The sequence below is a fragment of the Gadus morhua genome, chromosome 19 (assembly GCF_902167405.1).
Source record: "Gadus morhua chromosome 19, gadMor3.0, whole genome shotgun sequence".
NCBI lineage: Eukaryota > Metazoa > Chordata > Actinopteri > Gadiformes > Gadidae > Gadus > Gadus morhua.
The window spans coordinates 8,529,064-8,542,366 of NC_044066.1; the positions used below are offsets into that span (position 1 = coordinate 8,529,064).

The 13,303-nt window shown below is 42.3% G+C and overlaps 1 protein-coding gene across 1 annotated transcript in view; it reads right to left on the reverse strand.

Moving 5' to 3' along the window:
- Positions 1–9,278, reverse strand: part of tmem38b (transmembrane protein 38B) — a 9,891-nt gene extending 613 nt beyond the window's left edge. Inside the window, exons 1-6 of the mRNA XM_030341194.1 lie at positions 8,791–9,278; positions 3,908–4,064; positions 3,005–3,189; positions 2,372–2,459; positions 1,799–1,916; positions 1–480 (exon numbers count right to left, since the gene is read on the reverse strand). The exon at positions 1–480 is cut by the window's left edge and continues 613 nt beyond it. Of these exons, the coding sequence (XP_030197054.1) occupies positions 139–480; positions 1,799–1,916; positions 2,372–2,459; positions 3,005–3,189; positions 3,908–4,064; positions 8,791–8,914 (1,014 nt within the window). The 5' untranslated portion in view covers positions 8,915–9,278 and the 3' untranslated portion in view covers positions 1–138. The remainder of the gene's footprint in view (positions 481–1,798; positions 1,917–2,371; positions 2,460–3,004; positions 3,190–3,907; positions 4,065–8,790) is intronic.
- Positions 9,279–13,303: the final 4,025 nt, after the last annotated feature.

Below are 13,303 nucleotides of genomic sequence, written 5' to 3' on the forward strand. Positions count from 1 at the left end.
AAATTTAAAAAATATAATATATACAGCAAAGAGAGAGAGAGAGTACCAAAAGTAAGCCTCGTCACATGCTGACAGCCAATGTAAAACAAGCCCCTTGCTTTATTGAGAAGGGAGAGGCACTACGGTCAAAATGGCCGACTAGTCAGTCTTCTTACAGCTACTGTCTTCTTCCTGTTCTTTGGTCTTGGCGCTTCTTTGGTCTTCTCTCTTCCCCCGAGTAGGGGAAGCCAAGGCCTGGCTTCTCCTCTCCCCGGACTCATTGGTCGGCGTGGAGGACGAGGACGGTTTCTTCTTGTTCGTGGAGGTGTTGCCGTTGTCGATGGCGACTGGCTTCTTGCCGTCGAAGCCCATGGCTGTGTAACGGGAGGAGGAGGAGGAGGAGGAGGAGGAGGAGGAGGAGCCGGCAAACAGTGTCTTGTAGATGACCGACTCCACCAGGGCGAAGGGGGAGGTGGAGGAGCCTGTGATGATGATCCTTGCCTGGGGAGAGGAGGAGAAGGGAAGAGATCATATGGTTGTTAGAGGTTGACTGGGGCTATGTAATGCGATGCAATGTTATGCTGTGTTATGCTGTGATACCCTACGATATGCTATGCAGTGCTATACACTGTCATGTAATGTGATTATATACAATACAATGCTACGCTTCACGATGCTACTCTATATGCACAATCTTTTGTGTGAGGAATAGGCGACATGATGGGGATGCGGAGCCTTGCACATCATCAACACAAAATAACAAACAGCAGGCGGGCAACAAGTGTTGAATCTGATGAAACGGCTCGTCATTAATTGGGCCGATCAGAGTTGGATGGGAGCTAATAGCGGTTGGAGGGGGATGCGAGGGATGGTAGGTTTATCTTCGTCTCAGCGAACTGCTCAAGTTTCCCACAGAAAAGGGAAGGGAGATGATGTAAGCTGATGAAAATGATGCAAAAACTGGAGCCCGTGGGGTAATACCCAACTAATGTGAGTCACCAACCGCTGGAAACTTTATGAAAAGCAGTGTAGGTGGAAAGGTCATGACGGAGACTACACTGCACTCCAACACCGCATGGTGCCGTCGTCTGGGTGGAGGGAAACACACCGCAGATCAAATGAGCGCTGTTCTGGTGCCGCTCATTTGACTAAACTCTCAAATAAAATACAATGAAAGAAGATGGAAATGCAGAGCAATGATGTGGGTTAAAGTGGAAACACACAGTTGCCTACAATACAATAAAAGACTTTCACGATCCTATAATTCAATTGTGACAAAGACACTGTGAATAAACAATATTATATTACTAATATTAGTATTTAGAAGATTTTAATTTTTTCTTTTTGCTCATAACCACTGTGTTTTTCAAATGTACTAACTATTGAATCTAGCGGCTATATTTGGGTTATTTATATTAGCCTACATCTCATAGGTTGACTACGGTCATAGGTGTGAGGTCCGTATCAGCCAACCTGTGACATCACAAGTGGGAGTGCCCACTGAGATGAAAGATCAAACCAGACTTGTGCCATAAACAATGGTTTAGTTATTAAATGGCCTACCAGTTGAGTCGGGTGCACACAACCACTTATGATGTAAACATTTTTTATTATTTAAATGACCTACCACTCATACACATGTGGACACTACCACATGTGGAACCACAAACGGTTGATTTTTCTAAATTACCAATTAGTTGATCATCAATCTGGGTGGACACCGCACCACATGTGATGTCACAAATGGGTTGATTCTGACCTGGCTTGTAATGACTACAGGGGCCCTCACTGTGAGTGAGGCTATAATGACGACACAGACCTTGTTGACCACGTTGAAGACGGTGTAGATGAGCATGAGGTGGTGCTTCTGGAGGGGCAGGTAGCTGGTGTGCTGGAGGGAGAACATCACCGCCCCGATCAGGGTGATCTTGGTCGGGCTAGAAAAGAAAAAGACATGGGTCAGGGGTCAGCAGGTTCAAAAAGACCTCGATATCATGCTTATCTGTAGTAAGGTTACAGGTGAGGCAAAAAACACAAATTTGAAATACAGTTATTGAAAGGATACAAAGGATTAATAAAATGTGTATTTTCAGGTTTAATTCGTCACAAAACATTGACTTCATTGTTGATTGGCAACAAGGTAACCCATACAAGGAAATTGTCTGGGTGTGTGGATGCAACAATGATATACAAAATACGAAACATACCAAATGTAACAGAACAGATATCAAAGATAAAAACAACTATTCACAAAATTTAAAATGAAATGTATCAAATATAGAGTGTTCAGATGTGCAAATGGCGATAATGTATGGGTAGTAGTATTGTTAAAGATCATGGATGTCGTATGTAGGCGCTGCACTGTGAAGTATTCTAAGGTGTGGGGTCTTACTAGGACATCTTAAGGAGCTCGTTGGTCTCAGGTTTCCAGACCCCTCGGACCAGCTGCTCAAAGTTAGCTATCAGCCCGCCTCCAGCACCTAGCGAAACCACGGAGCAATTATCATGTTAATCATCACAACTTCAATTATAACCATGTCTAATTTTACACCTAAGCATCTTTCCTTATAAGGGCTTCACGTCAACAGAGCAGAAAAATAATGAGGTATTGATGATACAAAACAATAGAACCATCATACAAAATAAAAGTTTAATGGGTTAGCAGAAAATAGACAAATTGTAGGATTGTAATCAAATATGTATAAATAATACATGTATATCATACAACCTACATGAATATATAAATAAATGTTTAAGCAAATTCAACATGTATGGTATTGTTTCATTGTTACTAAGAGGTTAGGGTATTTCACTCCCAGCCAAAGTCAAAACAAAGTTTCATTAGCCGAGGTTACGGTAAATTGATGTAAATTGAGAATTTTTAGAGTAGTACAACTCTCTTCATTCCTCTCAAAATGGCGGTGCATCCCCAACAAAAGTTCCCATGATGCATTCTGATGTCCAAGCCCTATACTGCTTCCATATAAAACTTCAATTCCCAAGCTTAAGGAGTAGCGAGACCAACCTTTTGCCCAGCCGATGGCGATCATGACCAGCAGGCTGTCCTGGTACTTGATGCTGGCCTGGCTCACTCCCCCCAGCACCTTCCACGTCCGCGTCACCTCCTTCATCCCTGACAGAACCAGCCGGAAGGGCAGCAGAGCGGCGCAGGAGTAGAGCAGGTCCCAGGGGCAGTAGAACACCAGGTACCTGAGGGGAGGGGCACAGATAGCAACACTGTCAGAACCAGAGTCTGAGAGAGAATCACAGTCAGGATTAGAATCAGCTTTAGAATCAGAAAGGAAGAAAATATACATAATATACTGAATAAAAGTGTCCATTATTTAAACGATTTAAATACAAAATGATAGTATGCATGCATCTGCTTGATCTTTTCGTACCCTAACAAAAAAACACAAACTTCAGTCTTGTTTTTGGAAGAGAGCTCAGACATGGTCGCCAGTAGAGGGCAGCATTTATTTTAGAACAAAAAAATAAAATACTATTTGTCACCATTAGAGGGAACTAAAGCAAGCTATTGTGAATTTCAAGGGATCATCAGATGTCTTATAGTGTCTTGAGGACATTTGATGAAAAACATTCAGCAGATTTCACGTAAAAACGTGTTTGACCTATTTAGCTTCCTAAATTGTGGGTCTACCTTTTTAACTCACAAATTAGGGAGTGTCTATCTCTCCCTCCCTATCTCTCTCGACCACTCACCATATCAGGGAAGCCAGATTAACTTAAGTGCTCTGTCTTTCTCTCTCTCTCTCTCTCTCTCTCTCTCTCTCTCTCTCTCTCTCTCTCTCTCTCTCTCTCTCTCTCTCTCTCTCTCTCTCTCTCTCTCTCTCTCTCTCTCTCTCTCTCTCTCTCTCTCTCTCTCTCTCTCTCTCTCTCTCTCTCTCTCTCTCTCCCTACCACTCACCAGATGAGCGAGGCCAGCAGGACGTTGGTGCTGTTGGACAGCGGGGCGATGGGCGGCTCGGCCATCATGAGGCCGGACAGGACGGCTCCTCCAAAGCAGAAGAGCATGGAGCTGAACCAGCAGGCGAACGGACTCCGCCTCGACAGCTCCAGAACACCTGCAGCACAGAGAGGGAGAGAGAGAGAGAGAGAGAGAGAGAGAGAGAGAGAGAGAGAGAGAGAGAGAGAGAGAGAGAGAGAGAGAGGGAGAGAGAGAGAGAGAGAGAGAGAGAGAGAGAGAGAGAGAGAGAGAGAGAGAGAGAGAGAGAGAGAGAGAGAGAGAGAGAGAGAGAGAGAAAGAGTGGGGGGGGGAGAGAGAGAGAGAGAGAGAGAAGGAAAGAGACAGAGAGAGAGAGAGAGATGATGAAGACGAAGATCCCTTCAGATATATAGGCCTACATAGCCTATTAAGCTACTTATATCAGGGGTTCCAAAAAATGTTGGACTCAAGGCCCATTTTCAAATGTCGAAAGTGTTTGCGACCCACAGACTGCCTAAGATACGATATTTGTGAACCCAACCACAACCACGGCCACTTAGGTCAGAACATGCTGAATTGCAGAAAAATACCATACACATAAATTATTCAGAACAACAATGAATGTTGATTAATTTGGTCCATAGTTTGGAGCAGGGCTTGCAGACTCCCGCAGGCCAACAGGATGGGAACCACTTAAGCTAGTTTAAAGCGGCTTATCTTTGATTGTTGATATTTCTGTTAATATGTAAAGCTTTGAGCTACGATACATGGAACAACCCAGGTCCTCTCCACAGTCAGAGTACAGTGACTACAGGATGTTGATTTTATTGCAAAGGAAACATTTCATACATTCAGTAAATAAAAATGTTTGCCTGCTGTTCATAAAACCATCCATACTTCCTCACTTCAACAGAGTCCAAAGAGGCTGAGCTTGTTTAACCAATTAGAGGAACTGCCTGCAGGCAGATTGTCCAAAGTTCAGTGTACAAGAAGAGCATTTATGAGTCATAAAAAAGTATAGTATATTGATTTACACTCGCTACTTATGAGTGGAGAATGAAGGTTCCTTCTTTCCTTTATCCTGCATCTCATTTCAAGTTCAAATCCATGGAAATATACATGTACTTTGGAGGAAAACTACATAAAAGCATCCCATTTCAAAGACCTTACCTTGTCTCTTACCTTACCCCTAATATTTTAATTTTCCTTGTACAAGATAAACTTTTATCAACTTCTCAGTGCTCTGGCCCTTTTTCAGGTAAAAGTGTGACACATTGAACAGATGCCTTCAGAGAGACAGTTAAAAGAAAGCATACACAATTCATCGGATACTGTTCCCTGTCGTGGAACACAATCCTGTCGTGGAACACATAAATTCTTAATTTGTTTCCCCCTCAACTCACCAAAAGTATCTAATATAACACTTCCTGCATTTTATAATTTGATGAAATGATCCACATACTGTACACACTGAACCCAGCCAACCCTAAAGTAGCTACCAGCTAATGTGAATTAGGTGAAGACACACAGGGGATTATTACAAGGGATTAGCAGGCCGATTACAGACTTCTGGAGGAGAAGGACTTCCAGAGAGGGGGTTGTATAGATTCGTCTGACTGTGACTCATTAACTGACTCCCTAATCATACTGGTGGTGAGTAGTTCACATAGAAAGTATGTCAAGTAAAGATTGAAAGTACCTGACCCCAGTGAATGATTCCTGTAAATATTGCAACAACCTAGACTAGAATCATGATACATTTTCAGAAATAGGGATGCAGAAAACCATTTTTCACAGTGTCAACACAATTTCCGATCCCTAAAACCAAAAATTATTTGACACAGATCATTATTCAGAAGTCGATACGATAATAGAAGTATTGGAATAAAAGTAAAAATATATTTCACTGAACATCCATCAGTCTTTTTTGAGTCTCTTGTTAATCATTTGGCTGCATAAATAAATACCCTTTAGACTACAAAGTTCTCTCTTAATCTCTTAAGTACAACAGGCCAGAGCGTACTTTAGAAACAGGCAGACCCATTGTTACGGTCTATTCTTTTGTGTGTATAGTCACATGAAACACCACTTATCATGATTACTTTTAATCACCACTATTCAAAGAAAACTTGCAGCCTTACTTCACCTATTTACAGACGCAAATTCCATAGATTTGAATGTGAATCGACTTGGTTTATATAAAAATAGGGGGTGCTTTGAAGCATACAGATAAACAGATAAACAGGACAGGATAGACAGGAATTATAAAACTAGACCAGCAATGGGAATTCCTAACAACCGACCACACAACTACTGAAGAAAAGGCCTGACCTCTCATGGTTTATTTAAAGTAGAATGGATTACTTGTCAAGTGAACTACGTGATCAGTGCCCGTTGGTATCTGTGAAGTGAAAAAGATCAATTTGATAACTAGTCTCTAGGCCAAAGCTAATGTGCCTCAGCTGCAGAGAGCTGCAAGGAATATTCACTGACATGTTCTCACAAAGCCTTCTGGGGACCACTTTCCTGTCACAAAGGACAAAGGTCATTTTCATGATTAAAAGTTGTATAAAGCGTAAAATCAATCAATATATGGAGTACATGTGTTTCAAATTTGTAATGGGCATAAACATGTTAGAACTGAGAATCAGCTTAAGGGTGTGTTTTTTATAAGTTAAGTCAAAGTCAGTTAAAGTTTGAATTTAAGACCGTAATATATCGAATAAAAAATGACCTAATCCCAGTAGTGATTGTAAAATATTTATAACATTTGTGGCAATAGCTACAAAACTATTGTCTAAATTTGCCCATTGTCAAATGTACCCGAGCTGCAAACACAACTGCAAGGAACATAAACCAAAACTTACATCAAGCACCCGGTACTACATCACCGCCCTAAGGAATACCCTGGCACCAACATTTGCATTCCCAGGAGAGACATTTACAAGTCAAATCTAAAAAAGGGAAGGGTCTAAGGTCGAATGAGGAGGTTGAGTCACTGGTGTCAATTAAAGTTAGTTCCTCTGCTTAACACACAAACACACACACACACACATGCACACATGCATACATGTACGATTGTACATACACACACATGCACACATGCACACATGTACACATGCACAACCTGGCCTCACATTCCTGGTTCGATCCTTACATACTGTCGCCCTGTGACGTTCTAAAAATACCAGTACAGCAACGCTGTAAACAAACGGTAAATGTCAACATTAGTTGGATGGAGTTAGCACTCCAAACAGAGCAACTGCACAGCTTCAAAGGAAGGACATCACATCCTCCGCCTGCGTCAAAGTGTGTTTCAACACTTTCTATTTCTTAATATGACCAGTGTTTTCCCTTATCGTATACGTTTTCGTTTTGTGGTGTGAACTTTTGCAGTCTTGTCAAACGAAGACATCTTCAACATTCCTTTCCTTTTTTGGGGGTGAGTGGGAACGGGATTTGGCAACGGCCAGGAGTTATTGTCCTGGTCAGTCAGCCCTTGGGCTTTCTGGAGCTTTCTTCGCCTCTTGGGTACACTTTCCAAAGAGTTTGTAAAGTAACCAAGACTTGTGAGGCCGAAGTTGTATTGACCTTCATTGGCATTGGTTACCATGGACTGGTTCATTTCTATGGGACTTTTGTTAAACGAGCCCCTGTTGAAACTGAACTCGGTGTCCTCATTGCAATCTTTTATGGACTTTGACAGACATATCTCACACAGAAATTTACAAAACACACAAACAAGAAAAATGTCTTCATGTTGCACCAATACCTCTTTTACAACCTCACTACCCTTTCACACACACCCCCTATAGAGTCCTATCTATAGAGCTACAGAGTCCACACTCAACCCAACACAAACACATTTGGATATACCGTAAAATAGTGGTGGGTTGGGTGACATGTTGCTGTTTGTCATTGTCATTGTACATTTTGCTCGAAGTGACAGACGAGATACAAAGATGGAAGGAAGGGTAAAGGCAGCAGTTGCCTTGCAAGGCACCATTTAAAATAGACTCGAGTTACAACATTGGTGACAATGTCACAATGAAGGAACAGTGCGTGTGCCTGTGCGTGTGTCTGTGTGCGCGCGCCGTGTAAGGTCATCTCTCGCTCCAGTAAAAGTCCACCTGTTCTTCTTTGTTATACAACTCTGGCTGCAAGCCCACCTATGAGTGACTCGAAAAGGGCGGTGGCTGATTGGCAACGAAAACTCATGGGTTGTATATAATAACATGTTGTTATAAGTTTATAATAAGCTATCATTACGGTATAAACACTACGTGTCCTGCAATAGGCAATAGCATGGTGGGTTTGGTCCTGCCTTTTGTGATGAGGTCAATAAAGTTAAAATTAAGTTAATATTTATCAATGTGGAGAACAATGTGCGGTAAATATTTAATTAGATGTTGTAAATATCTAATTTCAATGTATTTGATTGCGTGGTTTACTAGAACAACATGAAAACAATGATTATAGTCATTACCTTAAAAACAGTACTAGATAACTTGTTGTTGAATTATACCTGAGTCATGCTATTTTGTTTAGAGCATAATAGAACAGAATAGTGTACCATAATATAATATAATATAATAGAGTACTAATATTCGATCATTGAATATAGTAGACAATGATAGAATATAACAGAGTAGACCATAAAAGAATAGAGAAGACCATAAAATAATCGAATATAAAAGACTATGACAGATTACAATAGCCCATTATAGAAGAATAGAGAAGCCAATACTAGAATAAACGAGCAAAGGCCGTACCAGTTATGAAAAGAATAGAACAGAATACGGTTATAGCACCCAAGTTCACCAATGAGGACCCGGAGGACCTGAAGGAACCAGAAGTGGCCTCACCTGACTGCTCCCTCAAAGCCATGACGGACACCACGTAGTGCGCTGTGTCAAAGTATGGAAACATGGTCATGCCGGCCAGGCCGTGGGCCATCTCGTCCAAATTCAGCATCCCAATCACATCCATCCTCACAACTTTTCAAACTCTTTCCAAGAAAAAAAAAGTTGTATATATATGTAATTCCGTTGCGGGGTTAATCCTGGCGAGGTGCGCCAAAGTCGCGACTGCAGGCGACGTTCCCAGTCAGAGCATCGGGCTGAAATAGTTTATCCTCCTGGCTGTCAAGTCTTTAAGCCCAGCGCTAGCCGTGGAGCCAGCTGTGCTATCCTGCTGGTCTACCGCAGCCTGACTAACAGCTGGCGGCTTGGGACTCGTCTGACAGCCCGTGTCGTTAAGGGGCAACAGATCTGTATCCTCAACGGATGGACATCAGTTCCGCCGCCCCGTCTGCTATTCAGGATATTAGCGCGCATGCGGAATTCCTGCTCCGAGTTCCGCCATTCTACTGATGTGGCGGGCGGAACAAAAGCCGCCCTCCGATTGGAGGACGGGGGTGGCTGGAACCAATCACAAGTCTCCGTGAGTTTCTTCTTGTGCGCGGTGATGCAGATGCATTCTACAGGTTTGTGCGAGCGAGCACGCACACGCAGCCGCGCGTAGCCACGATCAAACACACACACACACACACACACACACACACACACACACACACACACACACACACACACACACACACACACACACACACACACACACACACACACACACACACACACACACACACACACTATTGTTGTCTTTCTTATTCTTATTCTTAATTGTAGAAATGCCACTCTTATTGCGTACACACACTGAATAACTTTCACAAATGCTAGGACTTTGTGACAGTAAGAACGTGTTAATAATATCTCTAATTAAGTCTCGAATTATGAATGATAACAACTTCGTTTTTCATCTGTAATGGCCTGCATTCATAACCCATTCTCGTATGACTATTTAATGCATTATAACTTTATGTGTGATGATCTCATAAAGGTAGGTCTCGCAGATGGCAGTATTCATTCTCTATTTTGCAATGACGGTTTTACGGTCGATCTTTGTCATAATGGATTATAGAGTTTGGTATGATGACGCCATATAGGCCTACTGACCGCCGACGGTTGTTCCATTCTTCAAGTAGTCCTCCTACCTGCAGGGCATTATATAAGAAAGAGCCATGCTACAATTGAACACTTTCAGGTGGCATGCATTTTTCAGTTCGGTACCCATACTGTAATGTACAGATATTGAAACACCCCTGGTTTTCGTGTAACACACTCGAAGGCATTATGACATCAGAAAACAAGCCTCCATCAAATGTTGACACAGAAGGTGCGCTAAGAATTGTGAATTCCTTTAAACCATGCTCACAATGCCTGATGATATGAGATTGACAGTGTGGACCATAATGTATGATACAATACTAATAAATTACATATACTTTTTACTTATTTAATAAATATGTGTTGTACGGTTATTCTCAGGTTGCTGTTCTAGTAACTACCAATAGGAGGAGCAGTGGAACATTGTAACAACAACAATCAATATATTATTGTATGTTAGTTTAAATAGTTTTGATAAGTGTGGTGGTATCGGAAGAGGGATGTTTTAAATATCATAGAATAAAGAAAATATCACTATCTGAAGATCATTTCTGGCACATATTGTGTAGAATCGTATATTAGTTATATGATAATATCTTATGTTGTTGACAGTTGCGTGTATTCCTTAGGTTCTAATCAGCAATCAATAATGTGACAAAATGTCTGCGATGTCATACAGTGGGCGAACAAAATAATGTTAATTTGTCGGATCCCGTAATGTAAGCATATATCCACTAGGTGGACACATACGATCATTTTGTAGTTAATCTCGTTGTCGTGACAGTTAATTCCATTTCCCCCAAAATATACACACGCACATGCGTGATCCTACGGTTGGCTTCATATAGTCATGTCACTGGACAGGCCAAACACACACACACACACACACACACACACACACACACACACACACACACACACACACACACACACACACACACACACACACACACACACACACACACACACACACACACACACACACACACACACACGTACACACACGCACATGCATACACATAAAGTGTAGAGGTCAGACCCCTCAAAGACGAAGATTACTTTTCTTAAAAGTATTACTTACAGCAAATTGCTAAAAAAAACGCCATGGCCCACAGTCAAGCATGAAGAATCCTATCTTTCGGTTTTCCCCGATAATTATGATATGATCATTATTATTGGTAACACATACTCTCTACCATAATGGACTTGAAGCATTTAATCCTTCAAACGATGACATCGTCATAGTCCTCAACCACTACCTCCGAACCCTTACCAGGATTAAGTGGATAAACCATTGATGTATTTCACGGGCTCCTCCCGACTGCATCCATGTGTTGTAATAGTGGGCTGAGATGAGCCCTCGACCGCTAATCTTCCATCTGCAAATGACAGGCTGCCCTAAAGGGTCCACAATTTGTCATGATGAGGAGCTAATGGTGAGAGGGAGCTCTCCTACGTGCATATTGGAGACTTAATGTGAGATCATATGTGTGTTTGTGTGTGTGTGTGTGTGTGTGTGTGTGTGTGTGTGTGTGTGTGTGTGTGTGTGTGTGTGTGTGTGTGTGTGTGTGTGTGTGTGTGTGTGTGTGTGTGTGTGTGTGTGTGTGTGTGTGTATGTGGTGCATGTGTGTGTGTGTTAACTAGGAACAGCAGTACAGATTAAAGAGTAGCTGCTGGAGGCCCTTTAGCAGTAGTAGTAGTAGTAGAATGAGTAGTAGCAGTAGGGGTAGTACTAGTAGTGGTAATAGTAGTATTATTTGGGGAGGCAGTAGTGGTAGTGGTAGTAGTAGTAGTAGTAGGAGTAGTTGTAGTTGTATTAGTAGTACCAGAAGTAGTAGTAGTAGCAATAGTAGCAGTAGATATAGTAGCAGTAGTCGTCGTACTAGAAATAAGTAGTAGAAGTGTTATAGCAATAGTAGCAGTTGTAGAAGTATAAGTAGCAGTAGTATGATAGTGATAGTAGCAGTAGTAGTAGTAGTAGTAGTAGTAGTAGTAGTAGTAGTAGTAGTAGTAGAAGCAGTAGAAGCAGCAGTATTATTATAGTGGCAGGAATAGGAGTTGTAGTAGCATTAGTATTATAGTGGTAGTAGCAGTATTAGTAGTACGTAGTAGAAGCAGTAGTATTATGATAGTAGCAGTAGTAGTAGTAGTAGAAGCAGTACTATTATGGTGATATTAGTAGTAGAAGAAGTATTGGCAGTAGTATTATAGTATTTTAGCCATGTCGGATCATTGCAAGGGATCATTTGTTAGAGCGTTCATTTCATCTATTGGCCGGTTCTGCTCAACCATCATAAAAATATCCCACTTGGGTGGGTTTCATTACTTAAATACTTTTTGTCTTGTCAGCACATGGATACACACATTCTATCACATAAACACACACACACACACCCACACACACGTGTCTGCTCTTACAGTGTGAGCTTTTGCATGAGCACAGACACACAAACACAAACTGACACACACACACACACACACACACACACACACACACACACACACACACGCACACACACACACACACCCCCCCACACACACACACACACACACACACACACACACACACACACACACACACACACACACACACACACACACACACACACACACACACACACACACGCACACATATATACTCTAGCAGATATGTGTGCACTTACATTGTGAGCTTTTTGCATGTGCATAGACATACAGTCCCCCACCCAGCCAACCACCCTTCCCTCTCCTCATTAGCATTCTGCGAGGGGAGGCAGATCAAAGGTAGGTCCACACGGTGCCAACAGCAGCTCGGACCGGGGCTGACAAACCGGATTTATGATCCGCTGGGATCTCTATTCCATTATGTGTCTGACAGCCGGCCCCTCTCGCCGCTATGCTCGCCCTCTCAAGCGCTCCGCTTGCCCCGCCAGCGCTCAGAGCGGTCTGACAGCTAACCCGAGTCTGGTGACGGATTGGTTCGGGCGCATCTGGTTTGGGTTGGGAGTGGGAAGAACTGGTTCAATTGGACCGGCGGATTAGACCGATGTGAAAGCGGTTGCTGTTCGCAGGTTTGAAAAACGACGGTCATCTCTATTTTTATTTATATGTTAATTGCCCCCCTCCCCCTCTTTGTAACCGCTCGTGACATCAAAAAAGCTGGGGTTGATTTTGCATAGAAAGATGTATGTTTTCTTTTTAATGAATAGATCCACTCCAGTCTACCAGTTGGTACAGTCCCCAAGGAAGAGGATTGGGGAGCGGACAAGCGGACATCCAAACTCGGAGGTCACAAGTGTGTCGATTATGGAACGGCTCCTCCTAATGACTTATCAACCTCAGACCTTGTGGTAATTAGTGGTCCAATTAAGGAGGCCAAATAACAGAGATGCCC